The sequence below is a fragment of the Neolamprologus multifasciatus genome, chromosome 3 (genome assembly GCF_963576455.1).
Source record: "Neolamprologus multifasciatus chromosome 3, fNeoMul1.2, whole genome shotgun sequence".
Classification (NCBI taxonomy): domain Eukaryota; kingdom Metazoa; phylum Chordata; class Actinopteri; order Cichliformes; family Cichlidae; genus Neolamprologus; species Neolamprologus multifasciatus.
In genome coordinates this window covers 10,280,233-10,299,898 of record NC_140441.1, presented here as the reverse complement: position 1 = coordinate 10,299,898, position 19,666 = coordinate 10,280,233, and the positions used below count along the sequence as shown (strand labels likewise).

Genomic DNA, 19,666 nt, shown 5'->3' with positions numbered 1-19,666 from the left:
TCGTTTTAAAACTTTCTCAGTGAATCCATTCTTCACCTTGAAGGTGAGTTAAATGTTGTATTAGAGGAGCAGACTGAGCTTTAAGAACCAAACAGCTTTTATCTTTGAGTCTAAGTTCTGGTTGAAGAAGGTTTATAGTTAGTTTATCAAAATTCAGCACATAACTGAGAGGAAGTCTCATTTATAAGTCTTTCTTGGCCAAGTTCAAGTAAACCGATCAGATTGTCATTACTGAATGCTCTAATAATGAATAATGTGCCTGGTAAACACTGAAAACAGGTCGACCTAAACAGCAAACAAGAGTTAACTGTTTCAGAACAGGACTGGTACACATTTTTGTTTTTTTTAATGCTTCTTCTTTAAGCTCATTAGCAATTTAACAGGCTCCCAACATGCTCTAAACTCTGGTTCATGTGTTGTTTCAGACCTACTGTTGATCAGTGTTGGGGAGTAACGGAATACATGTACCGCCGTTACGTATTTAAAATACAAAATATGAGTAACTGTATTCCGTTACAGTTACCGTTTAAAAAGGTGGTATTTAGAATACAGTTACTTTGTTGAAATAAATGGATTACACGGCGGTACTTCCCTGTTTCATATTGTGGCGGGTCAGGACTGTTTGGCTTTTGTTTGACAGCTACGTTCTGTTGTTCCAGGCGGCAGCGTTACGGTTGCCATGGTTACAGGGTGACGCTCTCTCTCTGCGTGTTTCCTGGGTGAGAGAGCGCCTGTTGTCGTGCTAAGCTAATAGGCAGAATGCTACAGGTATAGCTCTAAAGAATGTAGCATCATAGGCAGTGTAGTCCGTGCTGCAGGGAGAATGGACTGCCATACCCGTTATGTGTCTGTGAGCGAGGGAGGGAGAAAAAGGAAAAGTACGAGCTGTCATCGAGCAAAAACGGGAGCTGGAAGCATGTAAATATAATAATAACCACTGCAGCCAAGAAGAGTGCCTGACGAGCCCAGTTGTAAGTAAGCTATTAAGACTCGACTGTACACCGTGTTCGTGTTTTCCTCCAAAAACAATAAGTTCTGTTGGAGCAGCCTTTCAACGCTTCTCTCTGTCTCTCGCTAGCAAAGTTGACCCAGACAACAAAGTAAAGCTAGTTTTCGGCTACGAGCCGACACAGAACCCACCGTATTAGCCAGAGGTCCCTTTACTACGGTTCAGAGCCGCCGACCTTCAGTAACAGTAATAAATCACAGCAATAGTACATTCATGTAGTTGTAAACAGCATGATAATATATTAAGTAATCCAAAGTATTCAGAATACGTTACTCTCATTGAGTAACGTAACGGAATACATTACAGAATACATTTTGGGGCATGTACTCTGTAATCTGTAATGGAATACATTTTAAAAGTAACCTTCCCAACACTGCTGTTGATATGCTTCTTTAAAATAGTAGGCACAGTAATTATGCTAAGTACTGCTAGCAGTCCAACAATCAACCAGTAATAAGGGTTAAATATGATGCTTCATAACTAAAGGCTGACACGCAGTGGAAATTTGTGTTTTTATGTTTTATCAATATGTGTATTGGTACATAGTGTTGATTTTATTTGCATGATTTTATTGTGATATTTATATTGTGTATTTTAGTGTTGTTGCACAATATTCTTCTAATCCACTGTGGACTAAGCAGACAATTGTAGGCCCTTGTGAGGTGGGGGCGTTCCCCGAGGTGGCCTATCAGCTGCCAGACTGACCTGTTAAAGGGGATAGTGAGCCTGATGAAGGCCACAAGCCGAAACGCGTTGGTCAATTATTAAAGTTGTTCATCTTCCCTCAAGTGTTGCTGGAGTTCCTGCTTTGTGAAAGGGGATAGTGAGCGCAGAGGAGCGACGCACGAAAGGTGAGGAGGAGAAAAAGAAACGCGTGTAAGCCCGCACATGTGTTGGAGGACCAGCTGCCTGACTTTGGGGGGCCACGAGTCGTTCGGCGATCCAGTCCCAACGGCAGGAACAGCAACAGTGGGTGGCAATGGCCGCAATTCACAGCAGGGCAGGGGTGTCCCTCTGCCTGCATGTGGCGGTGCTACGAGGGAGGCCATGTTCAGGTGTGGAGTGGGGCGGGACTGTGCGGTGACGCGCTGTCAGCAGGAGACAGGTCTGCGACAGGAGCCCCCTCCTTGTTCTTCTGGCCGGCGTGGTTTCCATCCCGGAAGAGAAATTCCTCTCCTGTTTTAGATAAGGAACAAATTCTTCATTCACTAATGTCATTTTCTGAAAACAAAGCCAACCTTTTTTACTTTTCACAAAGAACTCTGCCTCTTCCTCTCATCTGTTAAATTTATGGACAAAAAACAAGCTCTGGTTCTGAATCATATGATTATTGAACTAGATCTGCTAGAAAACCCCTAAGGTATAATGTCTTTTTTTCTTTGTTTGTTGTTGTTTTGTTGTGTTTGTTTGCGTTGATTCTGTTTGGGGTTTGATTTTATTTATTTATTTGTTGTTGTTTGTACTTCCTGTTCATTATCTATCTTCTATATGTTGGAATTCAGCCTGTTCTGATACTATTTCATGTTGGGAAAATAGAATCTTTGTAGAGATTGCCATAATTGTTGTACATTTCTGTGCAAGTAAAAAAATAATAATAAAAAAAGTTTCAGATAAGGAACGTTCACCTGCGTGTGGCTGGACTGTGGGATGTTGTCAGTCAGACTCTTTCAGATGGTGTTACACAGTGGATCAAAGTATTTAGTGTGACCTAATTTAAAGTGAGGACCATCTATACCGAAGCACTTATAAATGAAACTGAAAAGACAACAGTACCTCAAGACTCAAACAAAACTCATACAAATGTTTAATGTAAGGTGCAAACAAAACTCACCTTTTTATAAGATTGGGGAAACCTGCAGTCATGAGACTGAAGAAGTCACTTGAAACGTTTCTCCCACAAAACGCTACGTCCAGATGAACAGAATCAACTTTTGGAAACTCACCTGAGGTTTGCATAATACTGAAATGATGGTGGGAGCAGAGTCTTAAGTTTATGGGAGGTGTTTCAGAGAGAATGAGACATACGGAGCAGTTGGAGCCACACTATACTTTAACTTGGCTGCACTGGCTTTATCTGGTGCTGCGTATCATCCTCTGGACATACTAGCTCAGAATCAAAGACACACCTCCATCCTTCATCTCTCTGTCCTGCAGATCCTTCCGATTCCTAAAAGAAGAATAGAATAGAATAGAATAGAATAGAATAATCCTTTAACTGAATGCTGGTTGTCTGGATCAAATCGCTCATTCCAGAAACAAGGACATAGATCTTCCAGGTCAGCTCTGGTCAACTATACAACTATGATGTTAGGCTGAATGTTTTTAAATTGTCTCAGAAAACAAACAAACACATTCTTATAAGATTGAGGCAATAAAAATGCGACATTATTGTGTATTATTCCTGTCTAAGTTCACATCACTGAAAATAAACTAGTGCTTGATTTTTTAAATTCTATTAGACTTATTTTATTAAACATATTCAACCACACACACAGTTAACACAAACCTCCTGCACTCAGATTTCCATCTTTCTAACAAAATTCATACAAGGTTCCCACAGTTGGATGAAGGTTTCATACCTATCCTTAGCAATGTCAGCCAGTGTCTTATACAACATAGCCCATGGGTTGATGTTAACATGAAGTATTTCTGTCTCTTACACATACACTTTTTTAATCCAGACACTACTATATATAATTAATAGTAAATAGTAGACATTAGTGATTATTAATTATTTTCCTACATCCATCAATCTTCTTTGTGGTCTCCATCTTTTCCTCCTACCATACCTGACAGCTCTATATGTGACATAAGGTCCCCTCTACTCCGGCAAAAAAGTTTTTGGTTTAGAGTAGCATGGATCCCGCTGAGCTTTGAAGTGTGAGCAGGGCAGACAGCTTACGTTTAGAATAAGAGTGGCTGTGATCATAACGTCTAAAGAAAGGACATGTGCTGCCACCTGCTGTCTTGTTTTATCACTTGTAGCGACTTCCACAGTCGCTAGAGGCCAGGGATGGAGCCCGCCTATTTGCCTGACGCGCTGTCAAGTTTACGCAATAATGCGAGAGGTGGAATTGTTTTCTTGTTTATTAAAGTGTTTACAGAGTAATGTCATCTCGCGATTTGGACTCTTACAACGTCACAGGCTCTAATATAACAAGACGAAACATGTTGTGCAGCGGTCAACAAAAACTACGGCTACCCAGCCCTCCTCTCTGTCAAAATCAAGACCAGTGAATGACAGACTGACAACGCCCTCTTAATCTCACCGCTAGCACCCACGTGACTCCCATTACACATCACCATAACAACCAAAACAAATGAAAACCCAGTGATCATCAAAAAATTCAATACATTCAATTATGGCTCCTACATCACTGAAGCTGTGAAATTATTTAAATCGCTTCAATACATCTTCTACATTGTTTAGTCTATAACAATAAAATGATCTCTGTTACTTTTAGCTGCTGTTTCTGCTGCTAAATTTTGACTTTATTGCCATGAGTCCCCCGCCCACATCGTGTTCGGGGTGGCTGTAGCTGCGGCAGAGCACTAATCAGAAGGTCAGTGGTTCGATCCCAGGCATGCCATGCCAAATATCCTCGGGCAAGATACTAACCCCATGTTTGCCTACTGGTGGTTGTCAGTGTCCGGCAGCCTCGCCTCTGTCAGTGCGCACCAGGGCAGCTGTGGCTACAATGTAGCTGCCATCACCGGTATGTGGATGACTGGATGTAGTGTAAAGCGCTTTGGGGTCCTTAGGGACTGAGTAAAGCGCTATACAAATGCACGCCATTTACCACTGTTGTGCGTTTAATTCTCCTATGTTAGATTTGCATGTGTGCATATGGTCACAGCAGAGAGAGCACAATCTGGGTTACAGCAGCAGACAGATCCTTTTTTGAAACGTTCATTTTTTTGAATACGTATCAAATTCGGGATCATGGTTGTGTTGCAAATTTAGATTAAAATAAATAGAAACCAGTGTGGCTTTGTGAGTCCGCCTTTACTGTATATTCAGCAAATATATAGACATAGTACCAAGGGCGTAGCTTTGGTTTTGGCATTTGTGGGGAATTGTAATTTTAAACTATTTAAAATTACAATTCATAGTTTTATATGTGAATTATATAAAAGTTAAATTACTATTAAACAAATGTATTTTAGACTTTAGTTTACTTCAGTCATATTCCATATAAATCAGGTATCATACAAAAATAAAAATAGCTTCAAATACAGTTATGACAATAAAAGAATATGACTTTAAGGACATACATGACAATAAGAATAAAATGTGTAGCTGCTTCAGTGTTTCTGTCAGTTTGTGCAGATCTTGACTCGTCAGTAATGTTTGTAGGGTGAGTGCATTTTAAAAACAATTTGTGCAAACTGCACTACAAGGTGGAATATTTGCACAATCATGACTACCTCATGATATTTTGTCTCAAAAATTAACCCTATGAAAATATCATTACCATTAGGATGAAATTATTGTGTCACCAACATTTTAACGTTAGACATATAATTTTAACAGCCTCTGTAAACTAATATCCTGGCTTGCTCGAGGCTCCGTTTTCTCTGACAGTTTCAATCAAAATTAGAAATGCTGCTCAGAGACTGGGATAACTAATAGTGCTGACTGTTGTGCAGTTAGTTTACAAAACACGTTATTCTTAGTTACATACAATTTTAGACTGATGTGGGCCAAAGCCTAGCATAGCCTGTAATGTTATTATGACCAGTGTTGGGACTAACGCGTTATTAAGTAACGCGTTACAGTAACTACGTTATTATTGTGGTAACGAGCACGGTAACTAGCTATTATGCCAAAATCAGGAACGCGTTAGTCGTTACTGGGATTTAGATAGGCTCGTTACTCGTTACTTCGTGTGGTGGCTATCGCGGAGCTTCCACAGATTCTGTAACATTAGCAAGTGGTGGAGGCAGCAGGTGGATGAGGGAAAGGGGACGAAGGAAAAGAGACCCGAGGCGGCCGCCGGTCCAAGTGTGAACTTCAGGTAAGGAGTTATGACCTGCAGTCTATCTGGGTCAGATATAAACCGAGTTTAGGTGGAGTTTATTTTCGTTGTGCTGACTTTTTCCGTACTGCGTACTAGCTAGCATGACGGAGTTTCTATACAGCTGGGTGGGTGCTATGATGTTAATGATGCTGAACTTTATTTTGTTCATAAGTTATTAGAGTTGCCAACCGTCCCGTCTGGTATTCAGAGAAAATATTACGCGTTTCTTATTGAGGTGAAAAGGAACAATTTGTCCCGGACTTCAGCTACAATGAAAAAGGCACAAAGCTGGAGTTATTCTGTGTCTTTGCTGCACAGCTGCCTCTTCTTCTTTCATTCTCCCCCCTCCCTCTCCCGTTTCTACTTCAATCATGAAAACTGATCAATGATCAGCTGATCGGCTCTCTTGTTTGTTTATCTGGTGTTACCTACATCTTCCTATTCAGAAGGCAGAATTTCTGAGTTCTGAGTACAATCAAAGCACCACGACTGCAGTTTTTGTGTTGGATGTAAAAGGCGCACATGACGCTGTGACGTAGGCTAGAATCATGGCAGCAGTCAATGACGGTCCAGGCGTGGGATTTCTCTCGTGGAAATATGCACATTATCTTTTCCTTTCTATTGGTAGGTGGCACAGTGCACTTGTGGCAAGTAAGCAAGCTAGAAGACTGGCAAAGTTGTGGAAGCAACACATTAACAAGAGAATTCTGAGTAAAACCAAAGTTACTTTCCCTAGTAACTAGTTACTTTGAAAGTAACGAGTAACTTGAAGTAACTGAGTTACTTTTGATAGAAGTAACTAGTAATGTAACTAAGTTACTATTTTAAAGTAACTTACCCAACACTGATTATGACGGACGCATTTTATGAATTAATTTGGCTTTAAGTGACTTACAGGTTTCTTTGAAAAATACTTTCTTATATCCAGGTTCTTCCTTTCTGCTGTTGTCCTCCTCTCTTCCTCGCAGCGCAGGTTTGCCGCTGCTAAAACTAAACAGAGCTCTCTGAAAGGCACAGCCAATCACGTTTGCCATATTTGTCACATGACTAGGACTCCAGTAGAGAACGTAATTTAACTCTTTCTGCACCGCTGGGTGAATGAGACGCTGACAGATCGCTTTTTTTCTTTCTATCGGGTTTGATTTTCTTTACTCGAAGAGATCAAATTACTGGTGGGGACATGTCCCTTCCGTCCATGCCAAATCTACGCCGTTACACAGTCTCACACAGCTTTTGTTAGGCGCACTGCAGTATGGCGAGTGGCTTGTTTACTCGCACTAAAGCTCCTCATTTCAGGAGATACTCCCTCTTGTGGTGTAACGGAGGAATAACTACTCTCACCAGCACTGTCTCATTGGAGACTAGGGCACAGATCACTTTACAACTAAAGAGAATAACATATAACAATCAGAACATTTTAACCACCTGTGTGTGTGTGTGTGTGTGTGTGTGTGTGTGTGTGTGTGTGTGTGTGTGTGTGTGTGTGTGTGTCTTTAGGATGAACTAGAAAATAACATAAATTTCTTTATTTATATTCTCATTTGCTTCTGTTTGTATTTCGACATTTGTTTTCCACGGGTGGAGACTCTGGAGCATGAATGTCTATCAGATAACTGAATTCCAGTCTGATTGGTTCCGCGTGACTTCAGAAACCAGCTGGGCCAAAACGTTAGCTCCTCCTCCCAGTGCAGAAAACACCAACCACAGTCAGCTGTTCCCTCAGTCGGGACTTCCCCGTCAGTGCTGCGAGTCCGTGCTGCTTCGGCTTTTCTTTATATTTTCAGATTGGGAGATTATTTTTAGATATATTTGGAATATGCGAAAGGCTTTCCAATGGAACAGGACGAGCAGGTGAAACGTCTGCGTCCCACCGCGGACTATGGAGAGAGGTTCAGGCACGCCCTGACCACTCACAAGTCCTTTTTGGAACAAGGATGGCGACGGCAAATGTCATCTCGAGGCGTAGGACGTAAGGGGTGGAGCCCCGCACTGGAGCGTACGGTGCCCTGTGACGTTACCGGTGCCCAAGTGGAATTGTATGCTTCCTGACGAATCTAACGCAAAGGAATTATGGCTACGAAGCCATTGATTCTCGCTGCACTCCTCTCGATCTCCACTGTGGTTTTGGTGTCTGCGTTTAACGGTAAGTTGGGGTTATTTGTTAAGACGTTCCTCCTCGGTGCGTTGGTTGGTGTTCAATTTATACCAGTCTGACATTACTATATCACTGTAGATCGGTTATACAAAATTTGTAAAAGTACACTTAAATATCGCTTCACCTATTCTGATTCAGTTACGGGTGGGAAGAACTGCACATTTAACGTATGAAGAAAGAGTGGGGTTATCACTTAATGCAAATTCTCAAAAAAAGCAACTTTTCCAAACTGACTCCTCCCTCGGATCGACACACCAGCCATTCTCAGGCCTCGACCGGCATGTTCTCTTGCAGTTGCAGGTCTGCTGTCATAGACGATTTGCAGCCTCTAAGGCTGGGGTGTCGATCGTACGGGCAACATAAGTTATTATGTCTGTTATTAATGTCTGTTATGTGGGAACGCATGCAGGCCGGCATAGGGGGTTATCAGACTAGGATCACGTGATGATGTGAAAGCAGGAAGGGTTACCGGTGTTGTGCCAAAAAGTGATTGTCTGCCAAAAACTGATTTCCGGTATTTGCCAAAAAGCGATTGCTGATATTTAAAGTGCTATAAGTAACTTGTTGGGCTATAATATGTTAAACATATGTAAAATGCATCCCTTATGGATGACATAAAGTCATCTTGAGCCACAAACAACATTCTTGTAACAAGATAGAAGACGCAATCAGTTTTTGGCAGTGACTTTTATATAACCTTTATTTATGCAGTAAAAAAATCTCATTAACATTAAAAATGTGTTTTGTAAGAGTAAGTTGGCCAAAGGACAGCAGAAATGGCAGCAAATATTACAATAGTTCAGTAAAAATATTTTAAGTGGGGATAAAGGACCGGATTGGTTATAATGTAAGTAGAGTTGTAAAGATACTTAAAAAACAGATAATTTTTTAATTCTTTATGTAACCCCTTTGTAAACCCTGTTCACCGAAGTCTATTTACGAACATACGTAAAGATATTACACATAAAAAATACACAGAAACACTGGAAATCAGTTTTTGGCAGACAATCACTTTTTGGCACAACACCGGTACCTCTGTTTCTGTAGCCTGATCTGAAGTCGCAGCAATAAATCGCAAAAGCTGAAAAACATCACACTCTTTTCCGTGAATGCATTTAAATATTAGATATTAGACTATTTACCTTAAACGTTGCACTGCAATAACATGTTGGGAATAGTTTGTTCAGACAAAGACTTGGATACTATAATAGTGTAAAACCAAACGTGATCATGTCATCACATCACACCCCAGTGAATTAACCTGGGTTTATCCTTTTATAATGCACATTAGAGCTGCTACCTCAAAGGTTTATTTGCTAAATAAATCAGATTATAACCAAAAACCACAGTAACAGAACTGACTTGCAAATTTCTGAAACCCCCTGTTACTGAAAAAGATCTGTGTATTTATCTTTAGTTTTTAGTTTCAAAAGGAAACCTTGCTAATGTGCATTATAGGAGGGGGACGCACACATTTTGGCAGATGCAGCCACACAACCTGATAAAATCTATAGAGGGATAAACCCAGGTTAATTCACTGGGGTGCGATGTGATGACATGCTTGCGTCTGGTTTTACAGTATTATAGTATCAAAGTCTTTGTCTGAACAAACTGTTCCCATCAGATTATTGTAGTGCAACGTTTAAGGTAAATAGTCTACCGCAAGGTACATTACAATATCATGAAAATAGCATTAAAATGCGTTTTTCCAGCTTTTGTGATTTGTTTCAACGACTTCAGATCACTAACAAGTAAAGAAACGTAGCCAGGCAAGTGTCTCCTCCTCCTCTGTACGCTCTTGTGGATGGGGAAACTGTTTTTGCTGGAGGTAACTACTTTGGCACAACAAATGCGAAGAAACATGCAAAAACGTACAGTGAGCAGCCTCTTTCCAACTTGTCCATGCCTTAATTCTCATGTGTTCTTCATAGTAGTAGCAAATGCATAAAAATAAGGCTTTTATCAAATACTTCAGTATTGAATATTACATAAAATAAACTATTTACAAAGTTTCTTTGAATGGCAGAAATGTGTGCATGTAGCACAGAGCCCGAATGTGCACTTTAAGTCATTTATAATTCTTAACTAGGTTGAGCTACTGTTCATCACAAACATGCACAAGAAGAAATTTTAGATTTTAACTGTATTTACAGAGGCTTTAGAGCTTTTCCTACTGATAAAAACCTCTGTTCATACTACACAAGGAAGCGACCACAGACTTTACTGTTGCTGAATTCTCCACAGATTTAAACAGTCTCCTTTGATAACACACATCACTGTGTGCTAAATTTCAATATCCTGTGTGTGCTGTAATTCATCTATTTCACCAGATGTCAGTCTGTTTGCAGCTCTTGATGATTAAATTGCAGAAAGGAGTAAATTAGCTTTTTAATGTCTACAACCCAAACTGTGTCCTCTCATTCAGTCCAGATAAACATCACAGCTGGACAGAACATCAGTCTGCCATGTCGAGCTCCAAACAACAACAAAATCATAGTTATGGAGTGGAGCAGACCTGACCTGCAGACGGAATATGTCCTTTGTTATCGCGATGAGCAGTTTGATCCTGAGGACCAGCATCCATCTTTTAAGAACCGGGTGGATCTGCAGGACAGACAGATGAAGGACGGAGACGTGTCTTTGATTCTGTACAATGTGACGACTGCTGATGCTGGAACTTACGAGTGTCGTGTCGTCCAGAAAGAAACCAGCCGCAGGAAGAGAGCTAACCTGAATACTGACCCCATCAGCATCGTCTACCTTCATGTTGTTCCTCCAGGTGAGTGAGTAGAGTTGAGTGTGTGTGTGATCAGAGGTGAAGCTGCTTCCTGGTTGTTGATGTTTGTTTCTAAAGATGTTGTTGATGAGACTTTGTAGAAAGCAGCCGGTCTGAGTGATGTGATCAGAGTGCAGTAGATAATGTCTGACAGCAGTTTGAAGAGGAAATGGATTCTGTTCTGTTCTTCACTCATCACCTACCTGACAGCTGACACCTCACACCTGTTTCTCACCTGCAGGTCAGTCAGGAGGAGACACAGAGGATGGAGGGAAGGAGGATGGATCTGTTGGACTAATAGCTGGTCTGGTAGTTCCCGCTGTGCTTCTTGTTGCTGCTGTTTCTGGATTTTTGATCTACAGAAAACATAAGAAGCAGGATCAGGATTTATACCAGCCTCCTGTTGAAATGTTTGAAATGCCTCAGAGCTTTTCCACCTGAGCTCTGAGTCTCCTTCTGTTGCTCCAAATTCCCAGCGTGTCACTCAGCACAGGAACAAACAGATCTGAGGACGTGTTTATCATGAAAAGAGCCCAACATTTAGTTTTCAGGGTTTTTATGAAGGGGATTTATTTCTGTGAATGAAAAACTGACTTCAATCCTGGATTCTGTTCTTCTCTCACCACCAGCTCACACCTTCTTCTCACCTGCAGGTCCTCCAGGAGGACATGGAGGGTTTGTGGGACTGATAGTGAGTCTGTCAGTTTTGGTGTGTTTGTTCTCGTACCGAATGATTTGATCTGTAAAAGAAGAAAAGGGAATGGTGCTGAATATGTGATTTCTGCTTCTCAGAGATCCTGTTAAAGTCTAAAGACATTGGGAGGGTTTCAAACTGTTTGGAGCAGGGAAACAGGTACTAATGGTGCAATACTGGTGTCGTTGTTGCTGTTGCTGCTTTTTTGATCTATAGAAATTATAAACAACACAGTCGAGATTCACATTGTCCTCCCAGTGAACCGCAGAATCAAATGTCTGAGATCTTTCTACAGCTGAATTATGAATCTGCTGCTGATCACAGAGACAGAAGGCCACCAACACCCCACAAAGGTCCCTGACTTCACTGACACTACAGTCTGGGAAAAAAAGCATTTTTTTCTGTGGCTACAAACAAGCCAATAGCATCTATCAACATTAAAGCAGCAGCAGCAGCATTACTGACATGTCTCAGTGTTCCTGTCAATTCAGCTTTAAAGTGACCAAAACAACCTCCAGCTTCAGTCGTGTAAGCTTGAATTTTGCTCTTATTATTCTTATTGTTTGTGTCAGTCGTGACTTCACCTTGAATGATTTTGATGTATTTTTGACTGTAACTTGATGATTTTTGTATATTTGTGCACTAATTGATGCCATAGACCAAGTTGTAATTTGGCATAGTAGTTAGTGCAGTTATTGGTGTTGTAGTTATTTGTTTGTGGTCTGTGCATTTGTTTAATAGTTAATCCCAGGCACTGATTTGTATATTGGACAGTTGCATGTGGAATAAAAGGAGCAAATGGTACAGAAGTGTATTTTATGTGTTTATTGTTGCGCGTCATCTGTGTCCTCATGTTTAGCCTGCCGCGGCCATTGGTTGGAGGAGCCGCAACATCTATATTATTGCTAATATATATTGTAATATATCTACATCACGGAGAAAGCACTTCTGGATGGGTGCAAACTGCATTTCGTTGCCTTGTACCTGTGACATGTGCAAAGACAATAAAGTTGAATTCTATTTAATTCTATTCTGTTCTATTCTATCCACATACAGGGACATTTGTTTGACATTTTGATAAAGTAGCAGTTTAATGTCCTCGTACATGGATATCAGGCCTTGTAGAAGAAAATTTTGTGTTTTGGTCTAGATCAGGGGTCTGCAACCTTTCACATCCAAAGACCCATTTGGACCCAGTTTCCACGCAAAAGAAAACACTGGGAGCAGCAAATACTTTTTGAAATGAAAATGAAGATAACACTTTATATTTATATGTATGAACACATTTTGAACTCTTAAAGAAAAATAACAAGGACACACAGCTCAACTAAAATGATCCAAACTGTTGTGAGCCTCAGTTGTGTGGGCATCGAAGGACTACCTAGTGCAAATAATATACATGGATACAGATGTGCATAAGCCGACTATTTCTTTTTCTACACATATATGCATCAAAATACCCGTGTTTGAAAAATGAACAGTGAAATCAACAGCACAAAGAAAAACAGATCCTTCAGCCTGGACTGAACAAAGTGATATTTTATTGGCAGAACATTTAAGAAATTTTTAAAAAACATTTTACTGTTGTATGAAATCAAACTCTTATTTTAGCAACGGTATCAAAAACATTAAAACACTGAACACTTATTTACATAGTAAGTATTTAAAGCTCCATATCCAGCATAAGTTACTTGCACGGGTGTCTTGGGACAACTCCATCTCGTCTCACTTAACCTGTTTTTTAACAAATGCTGTGTTCTGGTAATTTGACAGCATACATGCTACTGCAAACAGTTGGTTGATATTGTAAACAGGTGACATGGTGATGATGCCATCAAAAAGTTTGTTCTGTTTGATCCTCCTAATGACTCGCTCCACATGTAGCCCGAGTCTGACTGTGGCCTGCGTCTCCTTAACCTGGTTCTTCTTCTTCTGCTTAGATACAAAAGGTGGGCGGTACACTTTGCATTTACAACGATCTGTGATCAGGAAGCCCTTATCTACCATCACTGCCATGTCTTCAGTCAACTTCTCAGCAATGCCTGATTGTTTGAATAGTTCCTTGTCACTAACCGAACCTGCGTACAGATCAGAGATGAATGTGACTGGACCATGTGGAGCTATGCCAACCAGGGCTTTCATCGTGCAGCGGGATTTGTACGAAGAGTACGTTTCACTCTGGAGAAGTGGTGAGGATGGTGTCTGACACCTCAGCTCTGCACAGTCAAGGATCACCTGGGTGTCTGAGAAACCTTTGAATTCCTCAGGGAGGTAAGCTTGCACTTCTGCACGTGTAAGCCAGATGCACTGAGACCCCAGTGCAGTGGCAAGGAAACTTGTCCATGTTGCAATGATGCGGCTCACTGTGGACTGGTGTATGTTGAATCGATGAGCCAGGTCCCTCTCCTTCAGACCAACAGACAGGAAAACCAGGAAAAGAAAGAACTCGTCGACTGGCTGGAGCAGCTGCCTCTGAAAGGTTAAAACAAAAGGGAAAATGTTACTCCTTAAGCTATGAACTAGTAAGATCATGCTTTTCTTGGATAAATGTTTTGTAAGATTGCTGTAATGGTTATGCACACCACACTGTACTGTCAGGGTTGAATTTTACTTAATAAAGTTGTTTTTATTATCTTTAGATACAAACTGCAAACATCCTCATATGAGTTGTAGGACAAGTCTTAGTAGGACTTGTTAACAGTCCTACTAAGAGGCAGGTCAAATGTCAACAGCACTTCATCCATGTTTATGATCTCGTCCGGTCCGATGGAATATTCGTTTATCCTTCTTAGTGTGAATTTGCGCAAGTTTGTTATTTTTTCTGCATAGTCGGGAAGGAGTTGCTGACACACAGTCGTCCGCGCCCTGATGGACAGTGCTTTTCGTTGGCGACTGTTTTGGCTTTCAGTCGGATCTGCACAGTTGAAACACCTCACCCATTTGCTCTCTGTGTGTTCACCCAGTCTTCAATACATTTGGGCCATCTGCTCTTATTTCCTCTGAAAGCTGTTTTCGTCTTTTTGGACTGAGCCAGTTCGTCACGCTGGCGTCTCCAACGTCTCACCATTGATTCGTTTATACCAAGGCTCTATTTTCCCTCGCTGAGAGCTTTAATTTGAAAGCTGCATCATATGCATTTCTTTTGTTTGCCATACTGATGGTTTGTGAATGAAAGCTTCCTTTGCTCCTGTAATACTCCTCTGGCTAGTCAAGTTTGTTTTTCGCGCCACTTCGTACGGGACTACGTTGCCTTTCGGACGGACATGTGACCAACATACCACTCTTATCCCCCGATACTGTGTGTCTGATCACATGCCCTTCTACCAGCCAACGTAGTGCCGTACAACAGCGGAACAAACAAAACAAATCCTCTTATGATATCACAAAAATCATGAACAATCCATAGAAAAGCTGCACCTGACTGAAAGGGTTCAAAGCTTGTGCAAAAAGTAGTGGCTTGTAGCCCAAAAATTACGCTACATAAACACAACGCCATCGCACCTCTAGTTCTAACTACCAACAAAGCTATAGCCTACCGTTTGTGTGCGTGCAGGTGTCAAAACTTCTTCGTCCGTGTTGGCAGCTGACTTGACTCTTGAAGCCCGGATCATTTTATAGATGCAAGGCTCAATCAAAACCCAGAACGCCACCAAATGATTATAGCTTGGAAATCTATTCACAAGAGAGACAAACATCGTGTCAATCATTAATTAACATCACACATGAAACATACAGTCAGCAGATAAAAAGTAAATATCTATGTTGTTTCCATGAAGACTGGAAACACTTGAAATTTAACTTCGATGTACCTGGTATAGAATTGGATGTCAGTGTCAGAGCCAGCAAACCGCTGCAACCCAAACTCTCGCTGGACACGCAACTCCTGTATTTCCTTCCTCAGACTCTCCACGTCTTTGGACAGGTCTTCTGCTGATGGCTCAGGGACTGGGCAGTAGTCATGATCTCTTGTAACGCTGTGCTGACCTTGATCCCCAGGATGAGTGACTAGTTCAGGGGGTCGCTCCGTTCTCTCCCAAACACTACTCTGCGTTGGTTCAACTTTATAATCATTCCACTGAAAAAGTGTCGGGACGGCATCTTTAATAAGCCGCCTTCGACCATCAAGGGCTGTTGGTCCTGCATCCTTGGCTGCTGGCTCCCTGATAAGAGAGAAAACAAAATCATGTTCATTCTTTTTTGTTGATTTTTGTAGAAAATGGGCCATGTTTTTGGTGACAGTGGGGAAGGAAAAACTCCCTTATTACAGTCAGAATCAAGAGGGTGGGGAGGCGACAGAACAAAAGGCACGCTGTGGCAAGATTAATAATAACTAATGATTCAATTCAGACAGGTGTATAAATGCACAGTAGGTGAAAATGTGATTAATAAAGAGTGCATTATGTGCTAAGGGTTTAAACAGCTCCAAGAATTAGAAGAACCTTTTTAAAACAGTTTTAAAGTTAAAATCATTTCTATGTGTTTATTGTAGCTTTTCTTTTTTTAGCTTTCCCACCACCTAAAGCAGGGTTAAAGTAACACAGTTTCACTATCATGTAGCATTAGTCTCACCTCACCCAGCCTCAATATGCTTACTTGCTTACACCCAGAGAAAGACTTTGATATATTCACCTTGCAGGGATGCCTTCTGCAGATAGCTTGATTTGTGCTATCCGTTTTAGCTTTGCTGTCTGTCTTCTGTTGAGCACATCCAGTCTTATTTTTCTTATTTTCTCTGCAGATGCCTTCTCTGCCTTTTTGCCTACAAAATAAACATAAACATTTCAGTATTTCTACTTTAGAGCTTGCTAACTAAGAAAACACGACATAAAGCCCACTATGCATGCAGCTATGTGGTTTTGCACTCATCAGAAACCACAACGATAGTCTAGTAAATAATGAAAACACTTCTCCTGGCTCCTTCACTGGTGCTACTCAGTTTAGTTCACGTAATGCGGTAAAAGAAAGTACTTTTTCCTCGTCTATTTGTACAACCTGGGGCGCAACAGTTATAAACAATGGTTAGCCGCGTTCACCACGGCAGCCGGATGCTGCCAAAATAGCGACGCCTGGAGGGGAGGGGGCGAACCTGTGTGACGTCATCTCCCGGAGCCTGAACAGAGCTCGCTGCTCCCTGCGCAGTACTACAAATACTACCAGTTTCGAAATAAGAAATCGCATCCAGTTTACTAATGGCTGGGTGCAAGATCTGGCTATTTTCAAGCCGCTAAACTGTGAGTAGGTCGTCATTCAAACCACGTTAAGTCAGCTGGAGTGCGTGGAGTATAATAGCCATTATAAGATGAGATAACCTTTATTAGTCCCACACAAATTAGTTTTGTCACAGCAGTTAGTGGACAGTGCAAAAGTTATATAGCAAAAATTAGAATACAATAAGAATGAAACTTTAATTAATGTTATACATTCATCAATGAACTGCAAATATCTCGTTGTCATATTATGTGTCCATAATTTTAAAGTAGATGCAAACTACTACATTTACAATCGGACAAGATATTACTTTAAACCCATTGTTGTCCTCCGTGCACACAGGGGAAATTTTCAGCGGTTTTCACATTGAGGCCGTATGAATCCTCAAAACTTTATGTGGCGATTGCCGGACACTAAGAGCAATCTTTTGAATTAGGGATGTTTACCTCCGACTGGTGCTCTTTGTTGTTGTCCTTGCGTTCGTCGTCTTTTTTCGGAGTTCATGTGTAGCGTTGGTACCCAGTCTGGATTTGTTTGATCCATTTCATAGGCAGGCTTCCCTACAGTGGTGCGACAGAGTTAGCGAATCTTTACATAGCACGTGTGTCTGCAAAGTCACTCAATACGATGTTTGTTCGGATTGTATAACCTCCGAGCGCATCAACAATCAAATTATTAAGCTATAAAGAGTGATGTGAACATATATAGAACTTACCGGAGTGAAAATGTCGGGAGCACACCAACAGATATTTGGAGATGGAAGCGAACTGGAGATCAACTCGTCCCACGGCTGCTATCCAGGCTAGACGCCTTCTTTTGGTAAGTTCCGCTATACGATCTCCCTCATGTTGCTTCCAGGTGGGGAAAGAATGAAAAGATATTCCATTCATAAGCTTCTTCCCTTGCCGGTCGTGTGATCGAACATTACAGCCGATCACACAGCAGTTACGAACCATGGCTGATGTGTGTGCTTTCGCTCCTCTGTCGCTTGAGCCCCGAAATATGGCGCATCAGCCCAAAAGCCTTTCCACGCCCACCCACGTGACATCACGCGCCAAAGCCCTGTAAGATAGCGATGTCCTGTGTGTCGAAGCGCGTGTCAGGAGAGTTTTTGCGAAGCACGTATCGAGGCTCGCTTTGATTACGTGTGCTGTGACGTTCGAGGCCTCGCGGGCAGTCCGTACCACGTGACTGATTCAGGAAGTGGCTCGCCGGTTCGCGCCAGATTCGAAATAAAATGGGCAGCAAAACACAGCGGATTCCCCCATCCAGTGTTGCCAACTTAGCGACTTTGTCGCTATATTTAGCGAGTTTTCAGACCCGCTAAAAACAGACCTGAAAGCGCATATCGCTTTTACTCTCAATAAGCAGCAGGTGCTGTAACGCAGTCAGTTCTTCTTTTACTATTTTACTCTTATGCTGTTTTGTGGATCACAAGGTTTAAAACTACTTATAAACACACACACAAAGTAACTCCACCAGAGTGCCTATTTCGGGTCACTTTTGCCGGTCCAAGCCCGGATTAACGAGCAGGGTTGGATTTGTGACATTAAAAAAAACAATAATTGCTAAAAGAAATTTAATTTGTAGTTCTAAATAAATTCTAAATGCATTTAGGACGTTTTTTACTCACTTTATGTCTCTTCCACGATGTTATTTCTCTCTCCAACAACATAGATTACAATTACATTAGCATGACCAATTATGCAAATTAGGTGATGACGTCATTTAGCGACTTCTAGCGACTTTTAGGACAGCCAATAGCGATTTTCCTTACTGAGGAGTTGGCAACACTGTCCCCATCACACTGTGTTGTTGAACTGGATTACTACGTGCTACATAGTTACTTCAGCTTTTCTTCTTCGATGGAACCAGCAAGGAAGATATTTTTTAATTTAATCTCCTAATAAAGTATGCACACAGTAATAAATATCACAAAAGATAAGTACCATAATATAAATAAACAACACTATAGATCCTATAATCTGATTTCTGTCTTTTAGTTTATTAAAAAGTGAAGCGCCACACAGTTTGTGTGATTATCCAGATGTACATAAGCATGATTACACAGTTACACAATCATACCAAAACTCTGTCCTGATAGTTTCCACTTTCTCTTTTGTGTCAGACATACTGTAAGAGCCAATTAAAGGTTAATTTTATTGGTACTGGTAAAATGATTAGAGGAGAAATATACATGTTTGCTGTTAAGAATATAATTTCTAGTTAATTTCAAAATACTGTTTTGTTAAAGGTATAGAATATAGAAGTGCGACATTCTAATGCGCTTTTTAGTATTTTGGGCTTCGGGCACACCATAATTACGTAGTTGGGGAGTCGGATAAGCTGGAAGCAACACAGTTTTTTGACCGAGTCTTGCCATGTAAATTAAAAGTTTCAATAAACATCTTTTTTGCAAGAAAAGTACCTGGACTTGCTCGCGTTTCAAATGCATGTTGCCGGACTGACTCCTAAAGGTGGCACAGAAGAGTGAAATAGAGACGGAGTGCCGCCACTACACATACTGAGACAATATTCGGGATAAATAACCATGAAAACAATTTATTTATTCAGTTTAGAGGTTTACACATCACATCAAAGAGTCTGTTTCACTTGAATCGTCCACTTGATGGCGCAGTAGAGCAAATGAATCACAATGCTTTGACCAGGAGTCGACCAGTGTGATGGAAAGCTTCAGGTCATCACGAGGCTTCATCTTATGGAACGCCAGGACTGCCATAATGAATTAATTAAATACATGATTAAATAACTGAGTATCATCCTTAAATAAATGTTTTAGTGT

General features: G+C 41.0%; 3 protein-coding genes across 4 annotated transcripts in view; 2 read left to right on the top strand and 1 right to left on the bottom strand.

The window, feature by feature from the left end:
* Nucleotides 1-19,666, top strand: part of LOC146521521 (coxsackievirus and adenovirus receptor-like) — a 209,033-nt gene that overhangs the window by 163,483 nt on the left and 25,884 nt on the right. The window lies entirely within an intron of this gene.
* Nucleotides 7,626-14,763, top strand: LOC146521524 (coxsackievirus and adenovirus receptor-like). Of its 2 annotated transcripts, XR_014873353.1 has the most exons (4): nucleotides 7,626-8,173; nucleotides 10,611-10,964; nucleotides 11,203-12,321; nucleotides 12,451-14,763. XR_014873353.1 is itself a non-coding variant. In XM_085155272.1 (3 exons), the coding sequence occupies exons 1-3, from the start codon at nucleotides 8,101-8,103 to the stop codon at nucleotides 11,400-11,402; spliced, it is 627 nt and encodes a 208-aa protein (XP_085011398.1). In that variant the 5' UTR covers nucleotides 7,626-8,100; the 3' UTR covers nucleotides 11,403-14,763. The 2 variants fall into 2 exon arrangements, 1 of the variants encoding a protein (XP_085011398.1); XM_085155272.1 differs by having other exon boundaries at nucleotides 11,203-14,763.
* LOC146521523 (uncharacterized) lies at nucleotides 13,258-17,976 on the bottom strand. Its single transcript, XM_085154981.1, has 6 exons — nucleotides 17,579-17,976; nucleotides 17,310-17,423; nucleotides 16,285-16,414; nucleotides 15,465-15,815; nucleotides 15,192-15,327; nucleotides 13,258-14,127 (listed from the first exon to the last, which is right to left on the bottom strand). Exons 1-6 carry the CDS (start codon nucleotides 17,817-17,819, stop codon nucleotides 13,381-13,383), a joined length of 1,719 nt encoding a protein of 572 aa, XP_085011107.1. The 5' UTR covers nucleotides 17,820-17,976; the 3' UTR covers nucleotides 13,258-13,380.

Excerpts from the sequence above, each read along its gene's own strand:
- LOC146521524 (XM_085155272.1), top strand. The coding sequence starts at position 8,101 with ATGGCTACGAAGCCATTGATTCTCGCTGCACTCCTCTCGATCTCCACT. Across the intron at positions 8,174-10,610 it reads TTTGGTGTCTGCGTTTAACG|TCCAGATAAACATCACAGCT; the intron begins GTAAGTTGGGGT and ends CCTCTCATTCAG. Across the intron at positions 10,965-11,202 it reads CCTTCATGTTGTTCCTCCAG|GTCAGTCAGGAGGAGACACA; the intron begins GTGAGTGAGTAG and ends TCTCACCTGCAG.
- LOC146521523 (XM_085154981.1), bottom strand. The coding sequence starts at position 17,819 with ATGGTTCGTAACTGCTGTGTGATCGGCTGTAATGTTCGATCACACGAC. Across the intron at positions 17,424-17,578 it reads CTCCCGACATTTTCACTCCG|GGAAGCCTGCCTATGAAATG; the intron begins GTAAGTTCTATA and ends GCACCACTGTAG. Across the intron at positions 15,328-15,464 it reads GACATCCAATTCTATACCAG|ATTTCCAAGCTATAATCATT; the intron begins GTACATCGAAGT and ends TCTTGTGAATAG.